The sequence below is a fragment of the Hyperolius riggenbachi genome, chromosome 6 (assembly GCF_040937935.1).
Source record: "Hyperolius riggenbachi isolate aHypRig1 chromosome 6, aHypRig1.pri, whole genome shotgun sequence".
Lineage (NCBI taxonomy): Eukaryota > Metazoa > Chordata > Amphibia > Anura > Hyperoliidae > Hyperolius > Hyperolius riggenbachi.
The window spans coordinates 174,768,694-174,792,726 of NC_090651.1; the positions used below are offsets into that span (position 1 = coordinate 174,768,694).

The 24,033-nt window shown below is 46.4% G+C and overlaps 1 protein-coding gene across 1 annotated transcript in view; it reads right to left on the reverse strand.

Annotated features, from left to right (window-relative positions):
- The window catches only part of DDX47 (DEAD-box helicase 47), a 403,902-nt gene that overhangs the window by 18,909 nt on the left and 360,960 nt on the right, over window positions 1-24,033 (reverse strand). The window contains exon 11 of the mRNA XM_068242689.1: window positions 19,446-19,575. Within this exon, the coding sequence (XP_068098790.1) occupies window positions 19,446-19,575 (130 nt within the window). The remainder of the gene's footprint in view (window positions 1-19,445; window positions 19,576-24,033) is intronic.

Below are 24,033 nucleotides of genomic sequence, written 5' to 3' on the forward strand. Positions count from 1 at the left end.
TTAAGTGCACTTCTGTCCGTTTTTTATCAGCACATCAATGTTACGGATTGTTACGTGTTGCTGAAAAGCGGACAGAAGCGCACTAGTGCGTACAGGCCCTAAAGCACTTGTGCAAAGCTTTTTTACTCTGTGCACAAGCACTTCATTTTACTGGGCATGTGCGGACCTGGCTTGTGCATGCCCAGTACAGATACATTCGCCCACGCTCGTTTGCGTTCTGAAAGGAAGATACAGGAAACCCCTGGACTATCCTGCCCTTCCATTGAGGCACCATAGCTCCCAGCAAGCCCTACCTCCATTATATACCGTATTTCGCGCCGTATAAGACGCTCCGGAATATAAGACGCACCCAGGTTTAGAGGGCAAAAACCAGGGAAAAAAATATACTAAACCTGGTGCATCCATATTCCAGGAGCGTCTTGTACATGTCGTCCTGTGTGTCCTCATGTGTGCTCCTGTGCCCCCCATATCCTCATGTGTCCTTCTGTGTGTCCTCCTGTGCCCCCATGTGTCCTCCTGTGCCCCCCATGTGTCCTCCTGTGTGTCCTAATGTGCCCCCCATGTGTCCTCATGTGCCCCCATGTGTCCTCCTGTGTGTCCTAATGTGCCCCCCATGTGTCCTCATGTGCCCCCGTGTCCTTCTGTGCCTCCCATGTGTCCTCCTGTGTGCCCTCATGTGCCCCCCATGTGTCCTCCTGTGCCCTCCTGTGTCCTCATGTGCCCCCCATGTGTCCTCATGTGCCCTCCATGTGTCCTCATGTGCCCCCCATGTGTCCTTCTGTGCCCCCCATGTGTCCTCCTGTGCCCCCCATGTGTCCCTATATGTTCTCCTGTGCCCCCCCATGTGTCCTGTGTGTGCTCATGTGCCCCCATGTGTCTTGCTGTGCCCCCTCATGTGTGCTCCGGTGCCCCCATATGTCATCCGGTGCCCCATGTGTCCTCATTTGCCCCCCTTGCCTGAGTCTCTTGGCCCCCCCATAGAGTGTCAATAGCGGCGGCAACTTACCTTTGGCAGGCTCCCGCGCTGATCCTAGATGATTGCGCTGCCCCCCGCTAGCCTCCTCTGCCTTCCCCCTGCTTATCTGGCCCCCCCCCCCCCGGGTGTAGCATTAAGTAGCGGTAGCTTACCTCCGCAGTGCGCCCGCGATGACTGCAGACGTCCGTCTTCCAGGCACTTCTCGCTCTAGTGACCGGCTTGAACTGATGACGCGCATGCAGTCATCGCGGGCGCACTGCGGAGGTAAGCTACCGCTACTTATTGCTACACCCGGGGGGGGGGGGGGGGGCAGATAAGCAGGGGGGAGGCAGAGGAGGCTAGCGGGGGGCAGCGCAATCATCTAGGATCAGCGCGGGAGCCTGCCAAAGGTAAGTTGCCGCCGCTATTGACACTCTATGGGGGGCCAAGAGACTCAGGCAGGGGGGAGGAAGGCAGGCACAGAAAGGCAGGGAATCCCCGACGTATCGGCGGGCGTTATTAAGTCGGGGATTCCCTGCCTTTGCCGTATAAGACGCAGGGACTTTTTCTCCCCATTTTTGGAGGAGAAAGTGCGTCTTATACGGCAACAAATACGGTAAGTACCACAGTTTCCAGCATGCATTTTGCTTCCACAGAGACACCACAGCTCCCAGCATGCTCATCCTCTTCAATAGAGGTACCACAGTTCCCATATAGTATTGAATTGTCCCTAGGGCCTCAATAGATGGCTGCCCAATGTGAATTGTGGTCCCCTGCAGAACATTTTCAGTGGAGCGCACTGTCCTGTCCGGCTGGCTTGCTCCTCTATGTGCTTCATCCTCGTGGGCGCCTCATCTGACCTGACGGCATGAACATACTCCAGTGGTGTCAGAAATGAGGTGCATGTGAAGGTGAAAAGCGAAAAACTTGCAGAGGAGCGCACCATCCAGACAGGTGTCTGTGTGCTCTGCTACGAATACTCAGAAGCTCCAAGGGACCACTATTCACTGGGAGACCAGGGGGGTTCGCCAGTCGGCTCTGGGGCCCTAAGGGAAATCACAATACTATATGGAGGAGAAGGGGCATGCTGGGATCTGTGGTGCCTCTAGAGAAGGAAGGTGCATGCTGGGACCTGTGGTGCCTCTGTGGAGGAGCATGCTAGGAGCTGTAATGCCTCTATAAGGGGGAGGGAAGGGGCTTGCTGGGAGCTTTGATACCTCTACAGAAGGGAGGGAAATGCTGGCAGCTGTAGTATCTGTATAGGCTGGGAGCTGTGGTACCTCTGTAGAAGGGGGGCTTGCTGGGAGCAGTGGTACCTTTATACAAAGGGGAGGGGGGCTTGCTGGGAGCAGTGGTACCTTTATACAAAGGGGAGGGGGGCTTGCTGGGAGCAGTGGTACCTTTATACAAAGGGGAGGGGGGCTTGCTGGGAGCAGTGGTACCTTTATACAGAGGGGAGGGGGGCTTGCTGGGAGCAGTGGTACCTTTATACAGAGGGGAGGGGGGTTTGCTGGGAGCAGAGGTACCTTTATACAGAGGGGAGGGGGGCTTGCTGGGAGCAGTGGTACCTTTATACAGAGGGGAGGGGGGCTTGCTGGGAGCAGTGGTACCTTTATACAGAGGGGAGGGGGGTTTGCTGGGAGCAGAGGTACCTTTATACAGAGGGGAGGGGGGCTTGCTGGGAGCACTGGTACCTTTATACAAAGGGGAGGGGGGCTTGCTGGGAGCAGTGGTACTTTTATACAAAGGGGAGGGGGGCTTGCTGGGAGCACTGGTACCTTTATACAAAGGGGAGGGGGCTTGCCGGGAGCAGTGGTACCTTTATACAGAGGGGAGGGGGGCTTGCTGGGAGCACTGGTACCTTTATACAGAGGGGAGCTTGCTAGGAGCAGTGGTATCTTTATACAAAGGGGAGCGGGGCTTGCTGGGAGCAGTGGTATCTTTATACAGAGGGGAGGGGGGCTTGCTGGGAGCAGTGGTACCTTTATACAGAGGGGAGGGGGGCTTGCTGGGAGCAGTGGTACCTTTATACAAAGGGGAGGGGGGCTTGCTGGGAGCAGTGGTACCTTTATACAAAGGGGAGGGGGCTTGCTGGGAGCAGTGGTACCTTTATACAAAGGGGAGAGGGGGTTGCTGGGAGCAGTGGTACCTTTATACAAAGGGGAGGGGGCTTGCTGGGAGCAGTGGTACCTTTATACAGAGGGGAGGGGGGCTTGCTGGGAGCACTGGTACCTTTATACAAAGGGGAGTGGGGCTTGCTGGGAGCAGTGGTACCTTGAGAAGGGAATAAATGGGCCCCCTAATGCTGTGGGGTGGGGAAGGGGTTGTCAGGACAGAGGAGCAGGACAAGTACTCACAGCATGCAGGCCAGGGGGACACAGGCAGCAGACACAGACACATCCTGTCCGTTTGGCTGAACACTCTCCCCTTCCCCCGACACCATGCTTTGGACTCGGACTCTTGGAGGGGAGGGGAGAAGGAAGAAGCTGCCTGGGACACTCTTCAGGAAGTTATCCAAGGCCAGGCTGTCAGAGATGAGCTGCAGGCAAGTGTCATGCCTGCAGCTGTGTGTTTGCTCTGCCCACCGCTCTTCCACCAGGAGAGTCATTCCCTGCCACCCAGCTTCCCTGCACTTAAGAGCCCCCTGCCCGACCAGCGACCACACTATCAGTCATAATGGCAGCCAGCAGGAACCTGAGCCTCCCCCCTTCTCACTGACAGCAGTCATAACGGGAGGAGAGCACAGTGACAGGTCAGATAGATAAGGAGTTGAGCAAACTACTGACCGGGGGTGGCTCCTGCAGCTGCCTCTGTTGCCACACATCATCCAGGAACGAGGATGCAGCAGGGATCCAGTCAGGGAAACACACGTGGTCCATGGCAAGTCGTCTCCTTCCAGGGCGCCCTGACACCTGCAGTACCCCTACTGTACGTCAGTGTCACCACACATTGGTCATGTGGTTTTCACTTGACGTTGGGCACGGCTGGCAAGGCAACAGGACGCCCAGGAGGAGTGCAGAGCGGTGATCACGCTGGTCTTCTTGGGCTAGGCTGCACTGCGTGTCACCGTCTTTCTATTGGTCTGTACTTCTGCCAGCACCCCCCTTCGGCCCCCTGCTGCACTGCACCCTGGGCAGTTGCACGTACCGCACGCCCCAAAAAACGGCCCTGAACTAATGTAACTTAATGACAGTATGTTTGTTTAGGCTGAAGTTCCCCTTTAAAAAAAGTGAAATACCTTTTTAAATTCTGGATGTATGAAGGACGCCTTCCACACCCTCCCATTCATTCCGCCTTGCTCCCTGGTAGAATAGCCCCCCCCCAGTCGGGTCCCGACTCCTCCGAACGGGTCGGGTTGAAATTCCTCCCTCAATATGGCCGCCATAGATGGCCGCGGCTGCGCAGTCCGCATAGACGCAATTGCGGCTGTGCAGCTCTAGGGCCTCCTCCCGCCGCGTCGTCGATCAGTCATGGATTAAAGTAATTTTTATTCAAACAGCAAGTAATTTTTTGATAGGAAATTTCATAGGTGTACAAAAGGCATTACTTACATTTGAGCAAAAAGTGTCCCGCCCAACATTATTCATACCCTTCACAAACTGTCACAGTCTGTGGGAAAATCCAAACTTCTGTACCATTCCAAATAGTCCAAGCTGTTCTAAACCATCCTAATTACCCTGATTAAATGGGAACAGCTGTTTTAATCAATTCAACAGGTGAAAAACAGCAGCTCTCTGCAGTTGGTTTGTGGACAGTCATGGCTAAGACAAAGGAGCTCAGTGAGGACCTGCGGCTGTGCATTGTGGCTGCTCACAAGTCAGCAAAGGGCTACAAGGCCATTTCTAAATGTTTCCCAGTTCCAGTGGCTACAGTGCAGAGTATTATTAAAAAATACTAGGTTTTCCGCTCTGTGGAAAATCTCAGAGGACGTGGTCGGAAGCCAAAAGTGACACCTGTGCTGGCCAGAAGGATAGTGAGAGAGGTGAAAAAGAATCCAAGGATCACCACCAAGGCCATCCTGGTGAATCTGGGCTCTGCTGGTGGCAATGTCTCAAGGCAGACAATCCAATGGACACTGCACACTGCTGGGTTCCACTGACGCAGAACAAGGACAACACCACTTCTCCAGATAAGGCATACAAAAGCTTGCTTGGCCTTTGCAAATGCTCATCTGGACAAAGAAAAAGACTTCTGATCTTCTGTGAAACAAAAATTGAATTGTTTGGGCACAATGATGTTTTTTTCATTTGGCGTAAAAAAAGGAGAATCCTTCAACCCAAAGAACACCATCCCCACTGTCAAATATGGTGGTAGGAATCTAATGCTTTGGGGTTGTTTTTTTTTCAGCCAATGGACCAGGGAACCTAATCACAGTAACGGCACACTGAAAAAAAAGAGTAATACATGAGGATTCTCAACAACATCATCAGGTAGTCTGCAGAGAAACTTGGCAATGGACATTTCAGCATGACTATGACCCAAAACACACAGCAAAAGTGGTGAAGAAATGGTTAACAGACAACAAGATTAACGTTTTGGAGTGGCCCGCCAAAGACCTGACCTGAATCAAATTGAGAATCTGTAGAGGGAGCTAAAGATCAGAGTGATGGCACCCTCCAACCTGAAAGATTTGGAGCTCATTGATAAAGATTAACAGGAGACATGCAAAAAGCTGATCTGCAATTATAGGAAACGTTTGATTGCTGTAATAGCTAATAAAGGCTTTTATATCGATTGTTGAGAAGGGTGTGAATAATTTTGGAATGGACACTTTTTGCTCAAATGTAAATAAAAGTTGAGAAATGTTTTTTCCACAATAATTCCTCTTGTACATAGTCTTATTATCTTTTGGGAGACACCTATGTCATTTCCCGTCAAAAAAGGACTTGCTGGTTGAATAGAAGTAACTTTAAAAGAGACGAACAAAAGTACAGCTCTGATACTCACCTGGGGCTTCCTCCCGTTCAGCCGTGGTGAGCTCCGTTACCAGGCTCAGTCGATGCCAGTCAGGGTCTACTGCGCATGTGCAGTAGACCCGGACTGACGTCATTGAGCCTGTTACCGGGGCTCACCGCGGCTGAACTACAGACTGCAGGAGGGCGGCGTAGGACTTAGACATGTTTATGGGGCAGAAGGAAGCCCCGGGTAAGTATCAGAGCGGTACTTTCGTTTGTCTCTGAATCTCTAAGTAAACATTTGCCAGGGGTATGAATAATTATGGATGAATAATTATGGGCAGCAGCAGCAGCAGCAGCAGTGTGTGTGTGTGTGTGTGTGTGTGTGTGTGTGTGTGTGTGTGTGTGTGCGTGCGTGCGTGCGTGCGTGCGTGCGTGCGTGCGTGCGTGTTTTCTTTTTCATGACTATGAAGCTATGAATGAACACATGTGGAAGTATAGTACATAATGAAAATATGTCATATTCTAAGTCCTTCAAAGTAGTCACCTTTTGCTTTGATTACTGCTTTGCACACTCTTGGGATTCTTTTGATGAGCTTCAAGAGGTAGTCACCTGAAATGGTCTTCCAACAGTCTTGAAGGAGTTCCCAGAGATGTTTAGCACTTGTTGGCCCGTTTGCCTTCACTCTGCGGTCCAGCTCACCCTAAACAGTCACACTCATGATTAATAAAGGCAAATGCATGCTTCGATTTGTAGTTTTATCACAGCTGGAGAGCCAAGGTTCCCTACCCCTGCCCTAAAACATCTCGATTGGGTTCAGGTCTGGTGACTGTGGAGGCAAGGTCATCTGGCGCAGCACCCCATCACTCTCCTTCCTGGTCAAATAGCCCTTACACAGCCTGTTGTGTTTTGGGCCATTGTCCAGTTGCAAAATAAATGATGGTCCAACTAAACGCAAACCGGATGGAATAGCATGCCGCTGCAAGATGCTGTGGTAGCCATGCTGGTTCAGTATGCCTTCAATTTTGAATAAATCCCCAACCGTGTCACCAGCAAAGCACCCCCACACCATCACACCTCCTCCTCCATGCTTCACGGTGGGAACCAGGCATGTAGAGTCCATTCTGTTCACCTTTTCTGCATCTCACAAAGACACGGTGGTTGGAACCAAAGATCTCAGATTTGGACTCATCAGACCAAAGCACAGATTTCCACTGGTCTAATGTCCATTCCTTGTGTTCTTTATCCCAAACAAGTCTCTTCTGCTTGTTGCCTGTCCTTAACAGTGGTTTCCTAGCAGATATTCTACCATGAAGGCCTGATTCACACAGTCTCCTCATTAACAGTTGTTCTAGAAATGTGTCTGCTGCTGGAACTCTGAGTGGCATTGACCTGGTCTCTAATCTGAGCTGCTGTTAACCTGCAATTTCTGACTTCTGAGGCTGGTGACTCAGATGAACTTATTCTCCGCAGCAGAGGTGACTCTTGGTCTTCCTTTCCTGGGGCGGTCCGCATGTGAGCCAGTTTCTTTGTAGTGTTTGATGTTTTTTGAGACTGCACTTGGGGACACTTTCAAAATTTTCCCAATTTTTCGGACTGACTGACCTTCATTTCTTAAAGTAATGATGGCGACTAGTTTTTCTTTACTTTGCTGCTTTTTTCTTGCCATAATATAATCTATTCAGTAGGACTATCAGCTGTGTATCCACCTGACTTCTTCACAACGCAACTGATGGTCCCAACCACATTTATAAGGCAAGAAATCCCACTTTTTAAACCTGACAGAGCACACTTGTGAAGTGAAAAACATTTCAGGTGACTAGCTCTTGAAGCTCATCAAGAGAATGGCAAAAGTGTGCAACGCAGTAATCAAAGCAAAAGGTGACTACTTTGAAGAACCTAGAATATGACATTTTCAGTTGTTTCACACTTTTTGGTTATGTACTATACTTCCACATGTGTTAATTCATAGTTTGGATGCCTTCAGTGTGAATCTACAATGTTCATAGTCATGAAAATAAAAAAAAAAACTCTTTGAATGAGAAGGTGTGTCCAAACTTTTGGTCTGTACTGTATACACACACACACACACACACACACACACACACACACACACATACACACTCACACACACACTAGGGGAAGACCCGGCGTTGCCCGGGTTTGTATTTGGCTTTGCCCAATTTATCTAACCTTAACACACTCAGTGCACAAGTTTGTGAGCTTTGGGGCCCTTAGAATCAATTTACATTTTCCCATTGACTGTAGCAGGTTTGGGGCCTCTTCCATTAACAGTGTAAATATGGCAGCAATTTAAATATTCCCCTTGAAAATCAATAGGTGCATTCTGATTGGCTGTTTGATTGGCTGAAGGCCCCACCCACTATCCAGAATATTAATCCTAGTCACTCAGTAACCAACTGTGCCAAGTATGAGAACTCTGCCATTAATAGTGTAAGAATGTCTGTAATTTACATTTTCCAACAGTGACTTTTTTTTTTCTTTTTTTATAACATTGGCACACAGTCACTCATTTACCAAGTTTGTGAGCTTTCGGGTTCCTGGCATCAAAAATGTGCGAATGGAAGCAGATTATCCAGCAAATAAAGCTGATTGACTCCGCCCCTTGAGTGAATTTCAATCCCAGTGACTTAGTGACCGACTGTACCAGGTTTGATGTCTCTGTCATGGCAGAATGTTTGAATATTCCCCTTGAAAATCAATAGGCGAATTGTGATTATCAGTTGTAGGCTCCACCCACTTTCCTGAACATTAATCCCAGTCACTCCGTGACCAAGTGTGCCAAGTTTGAAAACCCTGTGATTAACAGTCTATGAATGGCTGCAGTTTACATTTTCCCATTTAAAATAGGAGTCAGAGTCAAATAAACGGCTGAAATTTGATTGGCTGTTTTATGCTCCACCCACTTTTCCTGCATTTGTAACCTTGGTCACCAAGTGACCATCTGTGCAAGTTTGGAGACTCAGGCTTTAGATCTGTGAGAATGGCAGCTTTTTACATTTTTTTCCATTGAAATGGATGGGTGAAATCTGATTGCACACCTGGGAGGAACCATAAACAGCCAGAGGGGGCCCCTGAGACCCCCAGAACATATCATCCCAGGTAGTAAGTAATGTTTATACCAAGTTTTGTACAAATCAGTCAAGGCGTTTTTGAGTGATTGCAGCACATAGATAACCGAAGTTTGTAAACTCTTCCTGTACTGGAAAACAATAGGAGACTTTTTTGCTACTATTGTTTTATTTCTTATGCCGGGAATACACGGGTCGACCAGCGGGTCGATTAGCCGCCGGATCGACCCCAGCTGCATCCCCGCTCGTCCGCGCGGATCGATTACCGCTCGTCCCCGCCGGCGCTTCCTTATCAGCGCTCGATTCCCTGCCATTGTCCGCCAGAGGGGATCGAGCAGGCGAGGGTCGAGCGGCTTGATCGGGCCAGATCAGCTGGTTGATACACGGTACAGAAACGTACAGTGTATCCCAAGCATTAGCTGTACTACACATACAATTCATTATCTCCTATGTTTATTTTCACTTAAGTTTTGCTTTAAGCTGGGGGGGGGGGGCGTGGCCGTAAGCTCATGGCGTGAGGACGCGTGTCGAGTGAGCTCCCGTCCAGCTAGTCCTTTACAGTTATCCTGACTGCACATTACATCTTCCAACTTTTCCCTAAAAGCCACTGAAGATCCACTGAACCTACTATACTTAGGCATGGTGACCCCCCGAGTTTCCACAGCTGCTGCCAAGCTGGAGAAATTCCGCCGCGGGAACCAAGATGGCGCGGATACGCCACCATCCCCAGCCCTCGATGAGGAAAATCCGGAGTCCCTGGAATCCGAACAGGCAACACCTACTCTGGCACAAGTGCTCACAGCCATCACAGACTGCCAAGCCAGTTTAGCCGCTATCACTACCACATTGGGCTCAGTCCGGGCGGATGTTACCTTTCTACGGCAAGACTTGGGTGCCCTGAAGTATCGAGTGTGCGTGTCCGAAAAACGCATCAGCGACTTGGAAGACACAGAACGCCCGCTTCTGAAGGAGATAGGCCAGGCTCAAAAGGCTGCAAAATCCACAGCGGACCGTCAGGAAGATCAAGAAAACCGCCAAAGGCGCTCCAACGTAAGAATCGTGGGCCTACCTGAGAGGGCCGAGGGCAACCCCCCCGGAGCAGTTCACAGAGGAGCTGCTGAAGTCCCTCTTTGGCAGCGAAATCTTCTCCCACGTCTTTGTGGTTGAACGGGCCCATAGGATCTCCCCCAAAATCCCAGCTCCAGGTCAGCCACCCCGTACCTTTATTTTTAAACTTTTAAACTATCGCGACCGAGATGCAGTTATGCGCGCTGCGCGCGAAAAGGGCGCCATTACATATGAAAGCACCACGATTTCATTTTATCACGATTTCACCACGGAGGTGCAGAAACAAAGGGCCAAGTTTGCTACAGCCAAACGTAAACTACGAGACCTTCAACTCAATTACGCCATGCTATACCCGGCTCGTCTTAGGATCCTTGCGGATGGGAAATCTCACTTTTTCACCGATCCTGAAGATATTCTCACCTGGGTGGACAATCGTAATAAAAGCATTTGGCGCTCCTCGCCGCAGCGCTGAGGTACTGTACTTTATTTCTTCGCTCCCCCTAGGCTTCGGCCCTCTATCTGCCCACATGGTACTTTTGCCTCCGACTCTCCTCAGCACCGGTGAAGGCTTAACTGCTCGCCTTCGTAAGCATGATTTTATACCGTTTCCCGTACGATCGTACGTGCTTACTCTTACTCTTCCGAACAAAGACTGCACATTGGAAAACTGCTCAGTAGCTGCGGATTACCGCTGCTTCGCACCCGGATTTGAGACACGCAAGTTAAAGTTCATAATAGTCTCCCTTAACCTTTGGAACAATGTTATTATACGTACTGCTTTCCTTATAGAAATGTTTTACTCCTTTCCCTACCGGACTGTCCCCCCCTATACAAAACATATTACCGTTGGCTATGCTAATACTTATCAGTCACAATATATATACAGTGGAGGAAATAATTATTTGACCCCTCACTGATTTTGTAAGTTTGTTCAATGACAAAGAAATGAAAAGTCTCAGAACAGTATCATTTCAATGGTAGGTTTATTTTAACAGTGGCAGATAGCACATCAAAAGGAAAATCGAAAAAATAACCTTAAATAAAAGATAGCAACTGATTTGCATTTCATTGAGTGAAATAACTTTTTTGAACCCTCTAACAATAAAAGACTTAATACTTTGTGGAAAAACCCTTGTTTGCAAGCACAGAGGTCAAACGTTTCTTGTAATTGATGACCAAGTTTGCACACATTTTAGGAGGAATGTTGGTCCACTCCTCTTTGCAGATCATCTCTAAATCCCTAAGGTTCCGAGGCTGTATCTGTGCAACTCTGAGCTTGAGCTCCCTCCATAGGTTTTCTATTGGATTGAGGTCCGGAGACTGACTAGGCCACTCCATGACCTTAATGTGCTTCTTCTTGAGGCACTCCTTTGTTGCCTTTGCTGTATGTTTTGGGTCATTGTCGTGCTGGAACACCCATCCATGACCCATTTTCAGTTTTCTGGCAGAGGGAAGGATGTTGTCGTTCAGGATTTCACGATACATGGCTCCGTCCATTTTCCCGTTAATGCGATTAAGTTGTCCTGTGCCCTTAGCAGAAAAACACCCCCAAAGCAAAATGTTTCCACCCCCATGCTTGACGGTGGGGACAGTGTTTTGGGGGTCATAGGCAGCATTTTTTCTTCCTCCAAACACAGCGAGTTGAGTTAATGCCAAAGAGCTCTATTTTGGTCTCATCAGACCACAGCACCTTCTCCCAGTCACTCACAGAATCATTCATGTGTTCATTGGCAAACTTCAGACGGGCCTGCACATGTGCCTTCTTGAGCAGGGGGACCTTGCGAGCCCTGCAGGATTTTAATCCATTGCGATGTAATGATCGTGCAGCACGGTGGCGTAGTGGTTAGCTCTCTCGCCTTGCAGCGCTGGGTCCCTGGTTCGAATCCCAGCCAGGGCACTATCTGCAAAGAGTTTGTATGTTCTCTCCGTTTATGCGTGGGTTTCCTCCTGGCACTCCGGTTTCCTCCCACATTCCAAAAACATACAGATAAGTTAATTGGCTCCCCCTAAAAATTGGCCCTAGACTGCAGTACTTACACTACATAATATAGACATATGGCAATGGTAGGGATTAGATTGTGAGCTCCTTTGAGGGACAGTTAGTGACAAGACAATATATATATATATATATATATATATATATATACACTGTACAGCGCTGCGTAATATGTCGGCGCTATATAAATACTAAATAATAATAATAATGTGTTTCCAATGGTTTTCTTGGTGACTGTGGTCCCTGCTAATTTGAGGTCATTCACTAACTCCTCCCGTGTAGTTCTAGGATGCTTTTTCACCTTTCTCAGAACCATTGACACCCCACGAGGTGAGATCTTGCGTGGAGCCCCAGAGCGAGGTCGATTGATGGTCATTTTGTGCTCCTTCCATTTTCGAACAATCGCACCAACAGTTGTCACCTTCTCTCCCAGGTCTACAATTTTGTCTGACATCCTTGGACAGCTCTTGGTCTTTCCCATGTTGGAGAGTTTGGAGTCTGCTTGATTGATTCTGTGGACAGGTGTATTTTATACAGGTGACTAGTTAAGACAGGTGTCCTAAATGAGGGTGACTAATTGAGTAGAAGTGTCTAACCACTCTGTGGGAGCCAGAACTCTTAATGGTTGGTAGGGGTTCAAAAACTTATTTCACTCAATGAAATGCAAATCAGTTGCTATCTTTTATTTAAGTTTATTTTTTCGATTTTCCTTTTGATGTGCTATCTGCCACTGTTAAAATAAACCTACCATTGAAATGATACTGTTCTGAGACTTTTCATTTCTTTGTCATTGGACAAACTTACAAAATCAGTGAGCGGTCAAATAATTATTTCCTCCACTGTATGCTGTGTATCTAGTATAAATGGCATAAATTACAGGGATAATCCTCCGTGAAATTGAAACGTAATTGCTGTTAATAATGATGTTAATACACACTGGACGGTTCTGCTTTACACCGTCCTACCACCACCCCACTTTAAATCCGTTCATATCTGTGTTGAGAATAAGTTACGTGCTGGTTCATACTTGTGAGCCGGTTGGAGAGCTATTTTGCCCCGGCCGACTCACTTGACCTGGCGCGTGTTCACGATTGGGTCTAAGCTTCACTATTATTATTATTATTATTATTATTTATTGTATTTATAAAGCGCCAACATATTACGCAGCGCTGAACATTAATTTAGGTTACAGACAATATTTAGGGGTGACAAACAGCAATATGACAATACAGGAATACAAGAAAACCAGATCACACAGCACAGTATTAGTACAAGGTAATGCTTAGTCAGTCACTGGATGAAGCATGGAGATTAGGCAAGTTAGGTTCACTCAAATGCATGGCATGGGTTCACAGTAATGGAGGTGCCAGATCAGGTAGGACACAAAAGGAGGAGGACCCTGCCCAAAGGCTTACAATCTAGAGGGAGAGGTAAGGACACGAATGGTAGGGGACCAGAGTTCAGCTGTAGGTTTAGAGCACTTGTGAGGGGTAGTAGGCCAGAGTGAAAAGGTGAGTTTTGAGGGCTTTCTTGAAGCTGTTATAGTGAAGCAGGGTGTTTACCTGGGTTTGTTTTTGTCAGTTATGTTGTTGCTTTTTAATTTACTCATTGACCATACAAGAATGTTCTTGTTCTTCACAACACAGTCCCAATATAGCTTTAAAATGATGTATACCCTTTCTCCTTCTCTTTACCCTTATGTTTTCTCCACATACCCACTCAGCCCACCAGATGGCCCCAAGTACTAATAGCTTAAATATAATATGCTGGAATGTGAGAGGATTAAATGATTCTATTAAGCGCTCCACTGCCTTGAATTATTTGAACAAGAAGAAGCCAGATATCCTCGTTTTAATTGAAACACATATTACCGGTAGCAAATCCAAAACATTGGAAAGACAGTGGGTGGGCAAGGCATACCACTCAGAATTCTCTCAATATTCTAGGGGGTTGTCGGTTCTCATCAGGAAATCTGTCCCTTTCCAGTCACACTGTCAAAATTGATCAATACGGCAGATTTTTTTATATGGTCTGCTCTATAACAAACCTATATCTTTACTTACCTTCTTTATCCCCCCCCCTTCCTTATTCCTCACTACTCCTAAAAGAAGGTCTGGCCTTTACATCAGCACTACCCTTATGTCCCACCATTTGGGTGGGCGATTTTAACACGGTTTGTAACCCTGCTATGGACAGATTTCCTGCTGCATTGAACAAATCAACTGCCTTTGCCCATCTAATGTCTGAGATGTCCTTGGTTGATGTATGGAGACATTTACACCCCACATCTAAACAATATTCATGCTTTTCAGCCTCCCACAATACTTTATCCAGACTGGACTATTTTTTTGTCTCCAAGAATTTACTGCCAGTAATACTGTCCTCGGAGTTTCTTCCCCGTATAGTATCCGATCACTCTCCAATCTGTATGACAATATCTTGGGATGATTCACCCATGCAATTTACCTGGAAATTTACCCCTTTTTGGTTATCTCTGTTCACCTCGGATGATTGGTTGATTGATAAACTGACATATTTTTTTACATACACAGGGAGGAAGGCGACAAAGCACTTGTCTGGAATACCTTTAAACCCTACCTGCGAAGTCTCATTAGTGCGGTGTCACACTTTAAAAAAAGAAACAAATCTATCTCTGAACTCCAGGCCAATATCCTCATACTAGAACAAACCTATACGTCAGATCCCTCTTAGGTGAACAAAAGTGCCTGGAAAAGGGAACAAGCCCAACTTTCCCGTATATTAAAGGGAAAAGCACAGGCTAAAGCCTTTTTCTACAAACAAACATTCTATGAACAGGGTGAAAAAAACGGTACAATACTTGCCAGGATGGCTAGAAGCAGAAGCTCCACAGGCTGCATCAGCAACATTAAGGACACAATGTCCTCAATAATTACGGGTCCAGTACCAATTAACAGGTGCTTTGCCGCTTATTTTCAAGACCTATACACTGCTAAATCCAACTTTACATGCGAGGAGGCCGAGATCTTCTTGTCTGAAATTTCCCTTCCCCGTCTCACCCCAGATCAAGTGGAACTACTGGATGCCCCCATCTCCTTAGAGGAATTAGAAACTGCTGTCCACTCGCTCCCTAACAAAAAGGCCCCTGGAATAGACGGTATTCCTAGTGAAGTCCTTAAGAGATTTTCTGAAATTATCTCCACCCCTCTCCTCCAAACCTTCCAATCTGCATTTGAACAGGGCGCTCTTCCGGCCTCCATGTGCACCGCTCTTATTATACTGATTCCCAAGCCTGGAAAGGACTTATCACTATGTGACTCCTACCGGCCTATCTCCTTACTTCCAACTGACGTCAAAATTTTAGCTAAAATACTTGCTGCAAGACTGAGCAAAGTCATTCTATCCCTTATCCATAACGACCAAACTGGCTTTATGCCCGGCAAAAAAACCTCTATTAATATTAGGAGACTATACGCAAATCTCCAAGCCAACCACATCAACAAAGGCAACAGAGTAGTGGTTTCTCTGGACGCCGCTAAGGCATTTGATGCCGTAGCATGGCCGTTATTACTAGCCACACTTTCCAGGTTTGGGTTCGGCGATAATTTCATTAAATGGGTGCAAATCCTCCATATACAAACCCCATGGCCCAAATCTGCACCAACTCTAATATTTCAGACCCCTTTCCTATAAGTAGGGGTACTAGGCAAGGCTGCCCCCTTTCCCCCTTACTATATGCTCTTTCTGCCGAACCTCTAGCATGTAAGATCCGAGCAGATCCACGAATAGTAGGCCTTAAAATTGGCACCACCGAGGCGAAAATCAGCCAATACGCTGATGACACGATTTTATACCTGGCAGACCCCCATAACTCTCTTAACATAGCCTTTGAATTGATCACTGAGATGGGAGAATACTCACGTTTATCAATAAATTGGAACAAATCTGCCATACTCCCCCTGGATGATCGGGAGATCTCGGCCTCCTCGCTACCATGTCCCCTTCAAGTAGTCACTTCTTTCAAGTATCTTGGAGTAGTGGTCCAAGCCTCAGCAGCTAAATACTACCAGGACAACGTCGTTCCCTTACTACCACTCACTCAACACAAACTGTCCTGGACAAAATTGCCCTTATCCGTCATGGGCCGAACTAACTTGCTTAAAATGGTCCTCATGCCTAAAATCCTTTACATACCACACAACTCACCTGTACATTTGCCTTTGTTCTTCTTCAATAAAATCAGATCCCTCTTCCTATCAATAGTATGGAATAAATCCCGGGCCAAACTCAGGCATGCGATACTACAATGTCCCACCTCTTTGGGTGGAATAGCTTTACCATCCCCCTTTTTGTACTATATTGCCTCCCAGTTAGAACAGCTAGCCCACTGGTTCGTAACAAACTTCCTGCAATCCCCAGATTTACTGGGTTTCTCCTCCACAGATAGCTCCAATAACCTACCCGTTGCTCTGCTAAAGGGCACCCGAATCTCTCAAACTCCACCAAACACGATCCTTCTCCAAGCCTCAAAAATCTGGCGCACTGCAGGTAGATTAATGTCCTCTCCGGTCTGGGAATTTTATACACCCCTCTGGCAAAACCCCAAACTTCCCGAACTACTCAAACTTAACAATACCAGCTGTTGGGCAGACAAGGGTATCCACTACCTGGGTCAAATAATTAAGCATTCAACCCTTCTCCCCTATGCGGACCTTCAAGGTCGTTATTCGTTACCTCTGCAATTCCACTATATGTACCTACAGCTGAAGCATGCCCTGGGTTTCCAATTTCCCAACGGACTCCCACTCACTGAAAACTCAACCCTTATGGACTTCCTTAAAGATGGCCCACTCCCTCACCATATTGGTACCTTATATAATGTACTCAATGAACAGATCTCAGGCCCAATAGTGGAAAAATCCAAAGAAAAATGGTTGCAACCAGATATTCAAATAGATGAGGAAGAATGGGAAGACTGTCTGACCGCCACTCGACATGTATCCCCCTGTATTAGAGACCGCCTGTCCCAACTCTACATAATTCACCAAAGCTACCTCACCCCCAGCCGCATTTCACAATACTCTCAGAACACTCCAAACTCATGCCCCAAATGTGCACAGCCCGACCCTTCCTTTCTACATCTAATATGGCTTTGTCCCCCAATAGCTGACCTATGGAAACAAGCTGTGAACTTCCTACACGACACTATGGGATCCCCGGCCTCCTTAGACATTAAAAGCTGTATCCTTAATATATATAACCAAGACAAACAAGTTTGACAAATATTTCTTACTGGAAACCTTATTCATGCTTAAATTGTGTATAGCTTTTAGATGGCTATCCCCTATTATCCCTACGATTCTCGACTGGAAAGTTAAGGTTAAAAATGTTCTTCCTCTTAAAAAATTAGTATATCAACATAGGGGCTGCCCATCTAAATTTAACAAACTTTGGGATAGATGGATGAATAACGTCAACTGATATGCTCGTTAGCTTATCCACATAAACCTTACAAGCTAATGCCTAACGCCTCCTGCTCTTCTGTATGGCTACCTCACTTTTCTCTTGAGAACTCCTTTCAACAAACAAGTGGAGACGTACTCTTCTCTTACTCTCCAGTTTTAACACCTCTCATCTTCTTTTACCATACACCTTAGATTTACTTAAGATATGGCCTCTGGGTATGTTTCATATAGTATACTCTTATGTTAAGCCTTCTCCATATATTCTATACTGTGTTTACCTTGTTATAAGATTCTACGAGATTCTGTAAATTAACTATGTACCCTACAGTTATTACTACTGCTTGTATATGTTTGTATATCCTTTTCTACTGCTCTTTTCTACATAATAAACATTTTGGTCAATGAAAAAAAAAAGTTTTGCTTTAAGCTGAGGCATATGGGACACTGTGCAGGGCAAGGAGTGAAATTAAATAGAATTAAAGTGTACCTGAAGAGACAAAGTGCCCTATTACCTCAGGATCGGGAAGCTTCTTCCTCACTAAAGGAGATCCAATGCTGGCTCCCCAAAACATTACCTTGTCGCCGCTTGTTGGAGCCTTGCGCAGGAGCAGTATCAGCTTCCCCTTGGGCTTCGGCGGAAAGAGCACCCGATCAGGTCCTCCCTGCGGTGTGAGTCTTCTGTGGTGTAGAGCGGATCTGATCTGGCCTGCTATTTCCCCCGAAGCCTGAGCGGATAACCACTACTGCGCCTGCAGACAAAGGTAAATATTATTGTCACTGAGGGCTGCCAGGAGATGGGCTGAGGGAGACGAGGGAAGCCTCATAAGGATCCAGAGGCTCCCCCTTCTCGAGATAAAATGCACCTTATGTCTCACACTTTTTCTGCAGGCAGGGGAATGTTCCATTCTATACTTGCATACTCAAGGAGTTTCCAAGGTCTATACCCCACTACAGGTCTTTTACCCCTGGCTAATTAAAGTCAATGCAGCAGAGCCCAGAGAGCAACTGCGATTTGCCAAAATTGGAAACGCGGAACCTGCGGTGGTCCAAAAGTGATGGTCCAAAATTACTTCACTCTAAATCGCTAATTTTTAAGTTGAAAAAAATCACTTCGCATTTTGAGAGTGATTTTGCAATTGCAAGTGGGTGTCCAGCCTCACAGTAACAATTATATGAAAGTACAAAATAGTGATGTTTATTGTGGAATTTGCATGCAATTAGGATATTTTCCTCTATGTTTTTAATAAGGGACATGTGGGGGACAACTTGTTTTTTATATTGACATATAGTAGTAAGCAGTAAATTATTCAGGGTACCCACTTTTACAGAAATTTTCCTTGTTTCAGCATCAGAAACACTTCCTATACCTATAAGCTCTGTTGCTGGCAGTAGATCGATGGCCCACAGAGTTGCATTGGGTCTAATGGTCCAATAATGCATCTAGATGGATTTTCAATATATTTCATTCTGACATCTATTGGAAATATCTTCCTTGTGTGTGATACACACCAGATAGATTCCTGTCAGATTAGACTTGACAGGCATCTGACAGAAATCAATCTGATGGTTGAATCTGCTGCAAATCTATAAGTGTATGGCCCCCTTTGGAGCATTCTGGGAGACCAGAAATCTCAGTAACCACACATTCCACAGAGATCACCTGACTAAAGACGTCGTCACCTGTGATAAATTTCAGAATGTAATTCAGGGAAAGGAAAGATTTTACAATGGGCAAACAATTACTAAATAATTTATAAATGAATATTGAAAAAAAAACAATGTTATACATTACATTACTTTCACTACAGTTCCTCTTTAAATATTATGGGATGTGTTATATCAAGTTATAGGATAGGTTCTAAACTACGATAAATTACTTTTTCATTCTCTGGTTTGACCCAAGTATCAGTTTTCAGTCACATTAGGCAATTTTTGAATCATAATAGTGTGTGAAGAGAAAAGACTATCTACGTATATTTGGGAAAATAACTTACAATGCGAGCAAATCTTTGAGCTTCAGCTACCCTCTCATTAAGCAACATCACTTCCTCCTCTTGGGTAGGGAATGCTGGAAGCTTCTTACCAATTAGGTGTTCAATCCTCTGAAACAGTTCAACATCATACCTTTGAAAACAAAACAATTTAAGAACTTCAAGCAATTAAGTACGACCTGAACTCAGAATGTCCTCTCTGCTCTACAAGATATTCAACAACATAATTAACTTTAAACAAAAAAACATTGTTATGTTACAGCTGATACAAATCCTAAAATAAATCTGCAATGTTTCTACTTCCTGCTTTCATGGAAGCAGACATATTAACAGCCAGTGCTTTCAAATAATCTTATCTGTGTTACGGCCAGAACCCGAAGTCGGCTTTATCTGTTACATTGCCGCCGGCTTAATTGCATTAAATTAACTAAGTTGTGATACATTTGCCCGCTGCGCTGCGGCCAGAAGATACATTAATGTTACAGGAATATTTCCATTTCTCACATTGGCCGCAGCGCAGCGGCCACTTCGCACATTGGCCGGCCAGAACCCGAAGTGGCCGGCCAGAACTAGAAGTGGCCAAACTTCGGGTTCTGGCCGTAACATATGCATCTCTGCTGTGGCAGTCATGTGGCACAGGGTAGAGATCAAATTACAACTTGTGATTAGACACAAATGAGGGGGAATTAGACAGGCTAAACTCGCTATATACACACAGGGTGCATTTCTCTATGTTTTCCTTCTGTCCTGTGCAAGAGTTCATGTCCACTTTAAGCAAAAAAAAACAACCCAACTATAATTAACCACTTTACCCCCCGCAGTACGGATTTCTCCATCCCTTTTTCCACCCTTATAAAACCAAGGGAAGGAGAAGTCCGTACCTCCCGCGCTGCTGCACTCCCGCCGCTCGTGCACGGCGCCGCCCGCTCGCCCGGAGATTAATGAACGGGAAAATCCATTCCCGTTCGTTGATCTAAGCCCCCGCAATGATCTGCTGTTTCTATGAGAAACAGCGCAATCATTGTGATTTTCCCAGCCTCATAGTGCTTCCTGAAAGCGTCCTTCCGGACGCTTACAGGTCGTATGAACACAAACTCACTGTATAATATATGAATAGTAAAACTACACCTAAAGCATTTTACATATACAAATACATTAGTTTTACACAATAAATTAACTCATTACCTCCCACACTCCCCAATTTATTTTTTTTGTAATTAAAAAAAATACAATAAAAAAAAACAAAAAACAAATAGTTACCTTAGGGACTGAACTTTTTAAATACCGTATTTCGCGCCGTATAAGACGCTCCGGAATATAAGACGCACCCAAGTTTAGAGGGCAAAAACCTGGGAAAAAAAATATATATTAAATCTGGTGCGTCTATATTCCAGGAGCGTCTTTGTACATGTTGTGTCCTCCCGTGTACCTTATCTCTCCACCTGTGTGCCCCATCTGTCCTTCTGTGTGCCATCTCCCACATGTGTCCTCCTGTGTCCTCTCCCCCATGTGTCCTGTGTGCCCCTTCTCCCCATGTGTCCTGTCTTCCACATGTGTCCTCCTGTGTCCTGGCTCCATGTGTCCTCCTGTGTCCTGGCTGGCTCCATGTGTCCTCCTGTGTCCTGGCTGGCTCCATGTGTCCTCCTGTGTCCTGGCTGGCTCCATGTGTCCTCCTGTGTCCTGTCTCCATGTGTCCTCCTGTGTCCTGTCTCCATGTGTCCTGGCTGGCTCCATGTGTCTTAACTGGCTCCATGTGTCCTGGCTGGCTCCATGTGTCCTGGCTGGCTCCATGTGTCCTGGCTGGCTCCATGTGTCCTGGCTGGCTCCATGTGTCCTGGCTGGCTCCATGTGTCCTGGCTGGCTCCATGTGTCCTGACTGGCTCCATGTGTCCTGGCTGGCTCCATGTGTCCTCCTGTGTCCTGTCTCCATGTGTCCTCCTGTGTCCTGTCTCCATGTGTCCTGGCTGGCTCCATGTGTCTTAACTGGCTCCATGTGTCTTAACTGGCTCCATGTGTCCTGGCTGGCTCCATGTGTCCTGGCTGGCTCCATGTGTCCTGGCTGGCTCCATGTGTCCTGGCTGGCTCCATGTGTCCTGGCTGGCTCCATGTGTCCTGGCTGGCTCCATGTGTCCTGGCTGGCTCCATGTGTCCTGGCTGGCTCCATGTGTCCTGGCTGGCTCCATGTGTCCTGGCTGGCTCCATGTGTCCTGGCTGGCTCCATGTGTCCTGACTGGCTCCATGTGTCCTGGCTGGCTCCATGTGTCCTCCTGTGTCCTGGCTCCCCCACGTGTCATTCTTTGACTGCCTCCCCGCATGCCTCAGCTTTTCCCCTCTATTTTCCTCCCTCCATGTGCGCATCTCAACCCGCCCCCCGCGTCTCAGATATGCCCGCTGTAAATCCTTCCCCCCTGTGTGGGCAATCACTGTGCCTGGCTCCCCCGCGTGCCTTAGCGTTTCCCCTCTATTTACCTCCTGCCCCCCTCCATGTGCGCATCTTCCCGTTCCCCCCCCCCCCCCCGTGTCTCCGATGTGCCCGATGTAAATATTTCCCCCCTCCGGGTCTGTAGCTACAGCGGCTTACCTAATACATGCCGCCGCGAAGTCTGCAGACAGCCGGCTACTCCATATGTTTCCTCTACTGCGCGGCTACTGATGACGCAATCAGTACAGGCCGCGCAGTAGAGGAAACATATGGAGTAGCCGGCTGTCTGCAGACTTCGCGGCGGCATGTATTAGGTAAGCCGCTGTAGCTGCAGACCCGGAGGGGGGAAATATTTACATCGGGCACATCGGAGACACGGGGGGGGGGGGGGGGGGAGATGCGCACATGGAGGGGGGCAGGAGGTAAATAGAGGGGAAACGCTAAGGCACGCGGGGGAGCCAGGCACAGTGATTCCCCACACAGGCAGGGAATCCCCAATGGCGGCGGTTTATAGCGGCGGGCGTTCGCAAGTTGGGGATTCCCTGCCTTTGCCGTATAAGACGCAGGGACTTTTTCTCCCCATTTTTTGGGGAGAAAAAGTGCGTCTTATACGGCGGAAAATACGGTATTTATGTCAAGAGGGTATAACACTGTTACTTTATAAACTACGGGCTTGTAATTAGGGATGGATGCAAAACTGAAAAAAATGCACCTTTATTTCCAAATAAAATATTGGCGCCAAACATTGTGATAGGGACATAATTTAAACGGTTTTATAACCGGGACAAATGAGCAAATACATTTCATGGGTTTTAATTACAGTAGCGTGCATTATTTAAAAACTATAATGGCGGAAAACTGAAAAAAATTTTTCCCAAATGTTTTCCTATTTTACCATTAAAACACATTTAGAATAAAATAATTCTTGGCATAATGTCCCACCTAAAGAAAGTCTAATTGGTGGTGAAAAAAACAAGATATAGTTCATTTCATTGCGATAAGTAATAATAAAGTTATAGACGAATGAATGGAAGGAGCGCTGAAAGGTGAAAATTGCTCTGCTGTTCAAGGGGTAAAACCCCTCAGTGGTTAAGTGGTTAAGTAAAAAACAAACAAATAATTGATCCACACATGTATATACTGTGCTGCCCATAATTATTCATACCCCTGGCAAATGTTGACATAAAGTTACTTTCATTCAACCAGCAAGTAATTTTTTTGACCGGAAATGACATAGGTGTCTCCCAAAAGATAAGACAACGTACAATTATTATTTAATGTATTTATAAAGCGCCAACATAATACACAGCGCTGGACAATAAACATATACAATGATACAAGGATGACAGACATAAGGTTATACAACATAGAACAAAGTTATACAAGGCAAATGGTACAAAATACATGATCCTGCGATATGGGTTGGTTAGGTAGGCCCAGTAATACAAGAACAGGCTGTGATAGGAAAGGAGCACACAATCCTGTAGATTACACTAGCGAAGGGAGGACCCTGCCAGAGGCTTACAATCAAGAGGAATTATTGTGGGAAAAAAAACATTTCTCAGCTTTTGTTTACATTGGAGCAAAAAGTGTCCAGCCCAAAATTATTCATACCCTTCTCGATAAATCAATAGAAAAGCCTTTATTAGCTATTACAGCAATCAAATGCTTCCTATAATTACAGACCAGCTTTTAGCATGTCTCCATGGGTATTTTTGCAAATTCATCTTTAGCAATGCGTTCCAAATGTTTCAGGTTGTAGGGTCTTCTTGCCATCATCCTGATCTTTAGCTCCCTCCACAGATTCTCAATTGGATTCAAGTCAGGACACTGGCTGGACCACTCCAAAACGTTAATGTTGTTGTCTGCTAACCATTTCTTCAGCACTTTTGCAGTGCATTTTGAGTCATGGTCCTGCTGAAATGTCCATTGGTGGACATTGGCAAAGGCCAAGTTTTTCTGCAGACTACCTGATGTTCTCGTTGAGAATCCTCATGTATTGCTCTTTTTTCATGGTGCCATTTACTGTGATTAGGTTCCCTGGTCCATTGGCTGAAAAAACAACCCCAAAGCATAAGGTTCCTACCTCCATGTTTGACAGTGGGGATGGTGTTCTTTGGGTTGAAGGCTTATTTTTTATGCCAAATGAACAAAACATTGTGCCCAAAC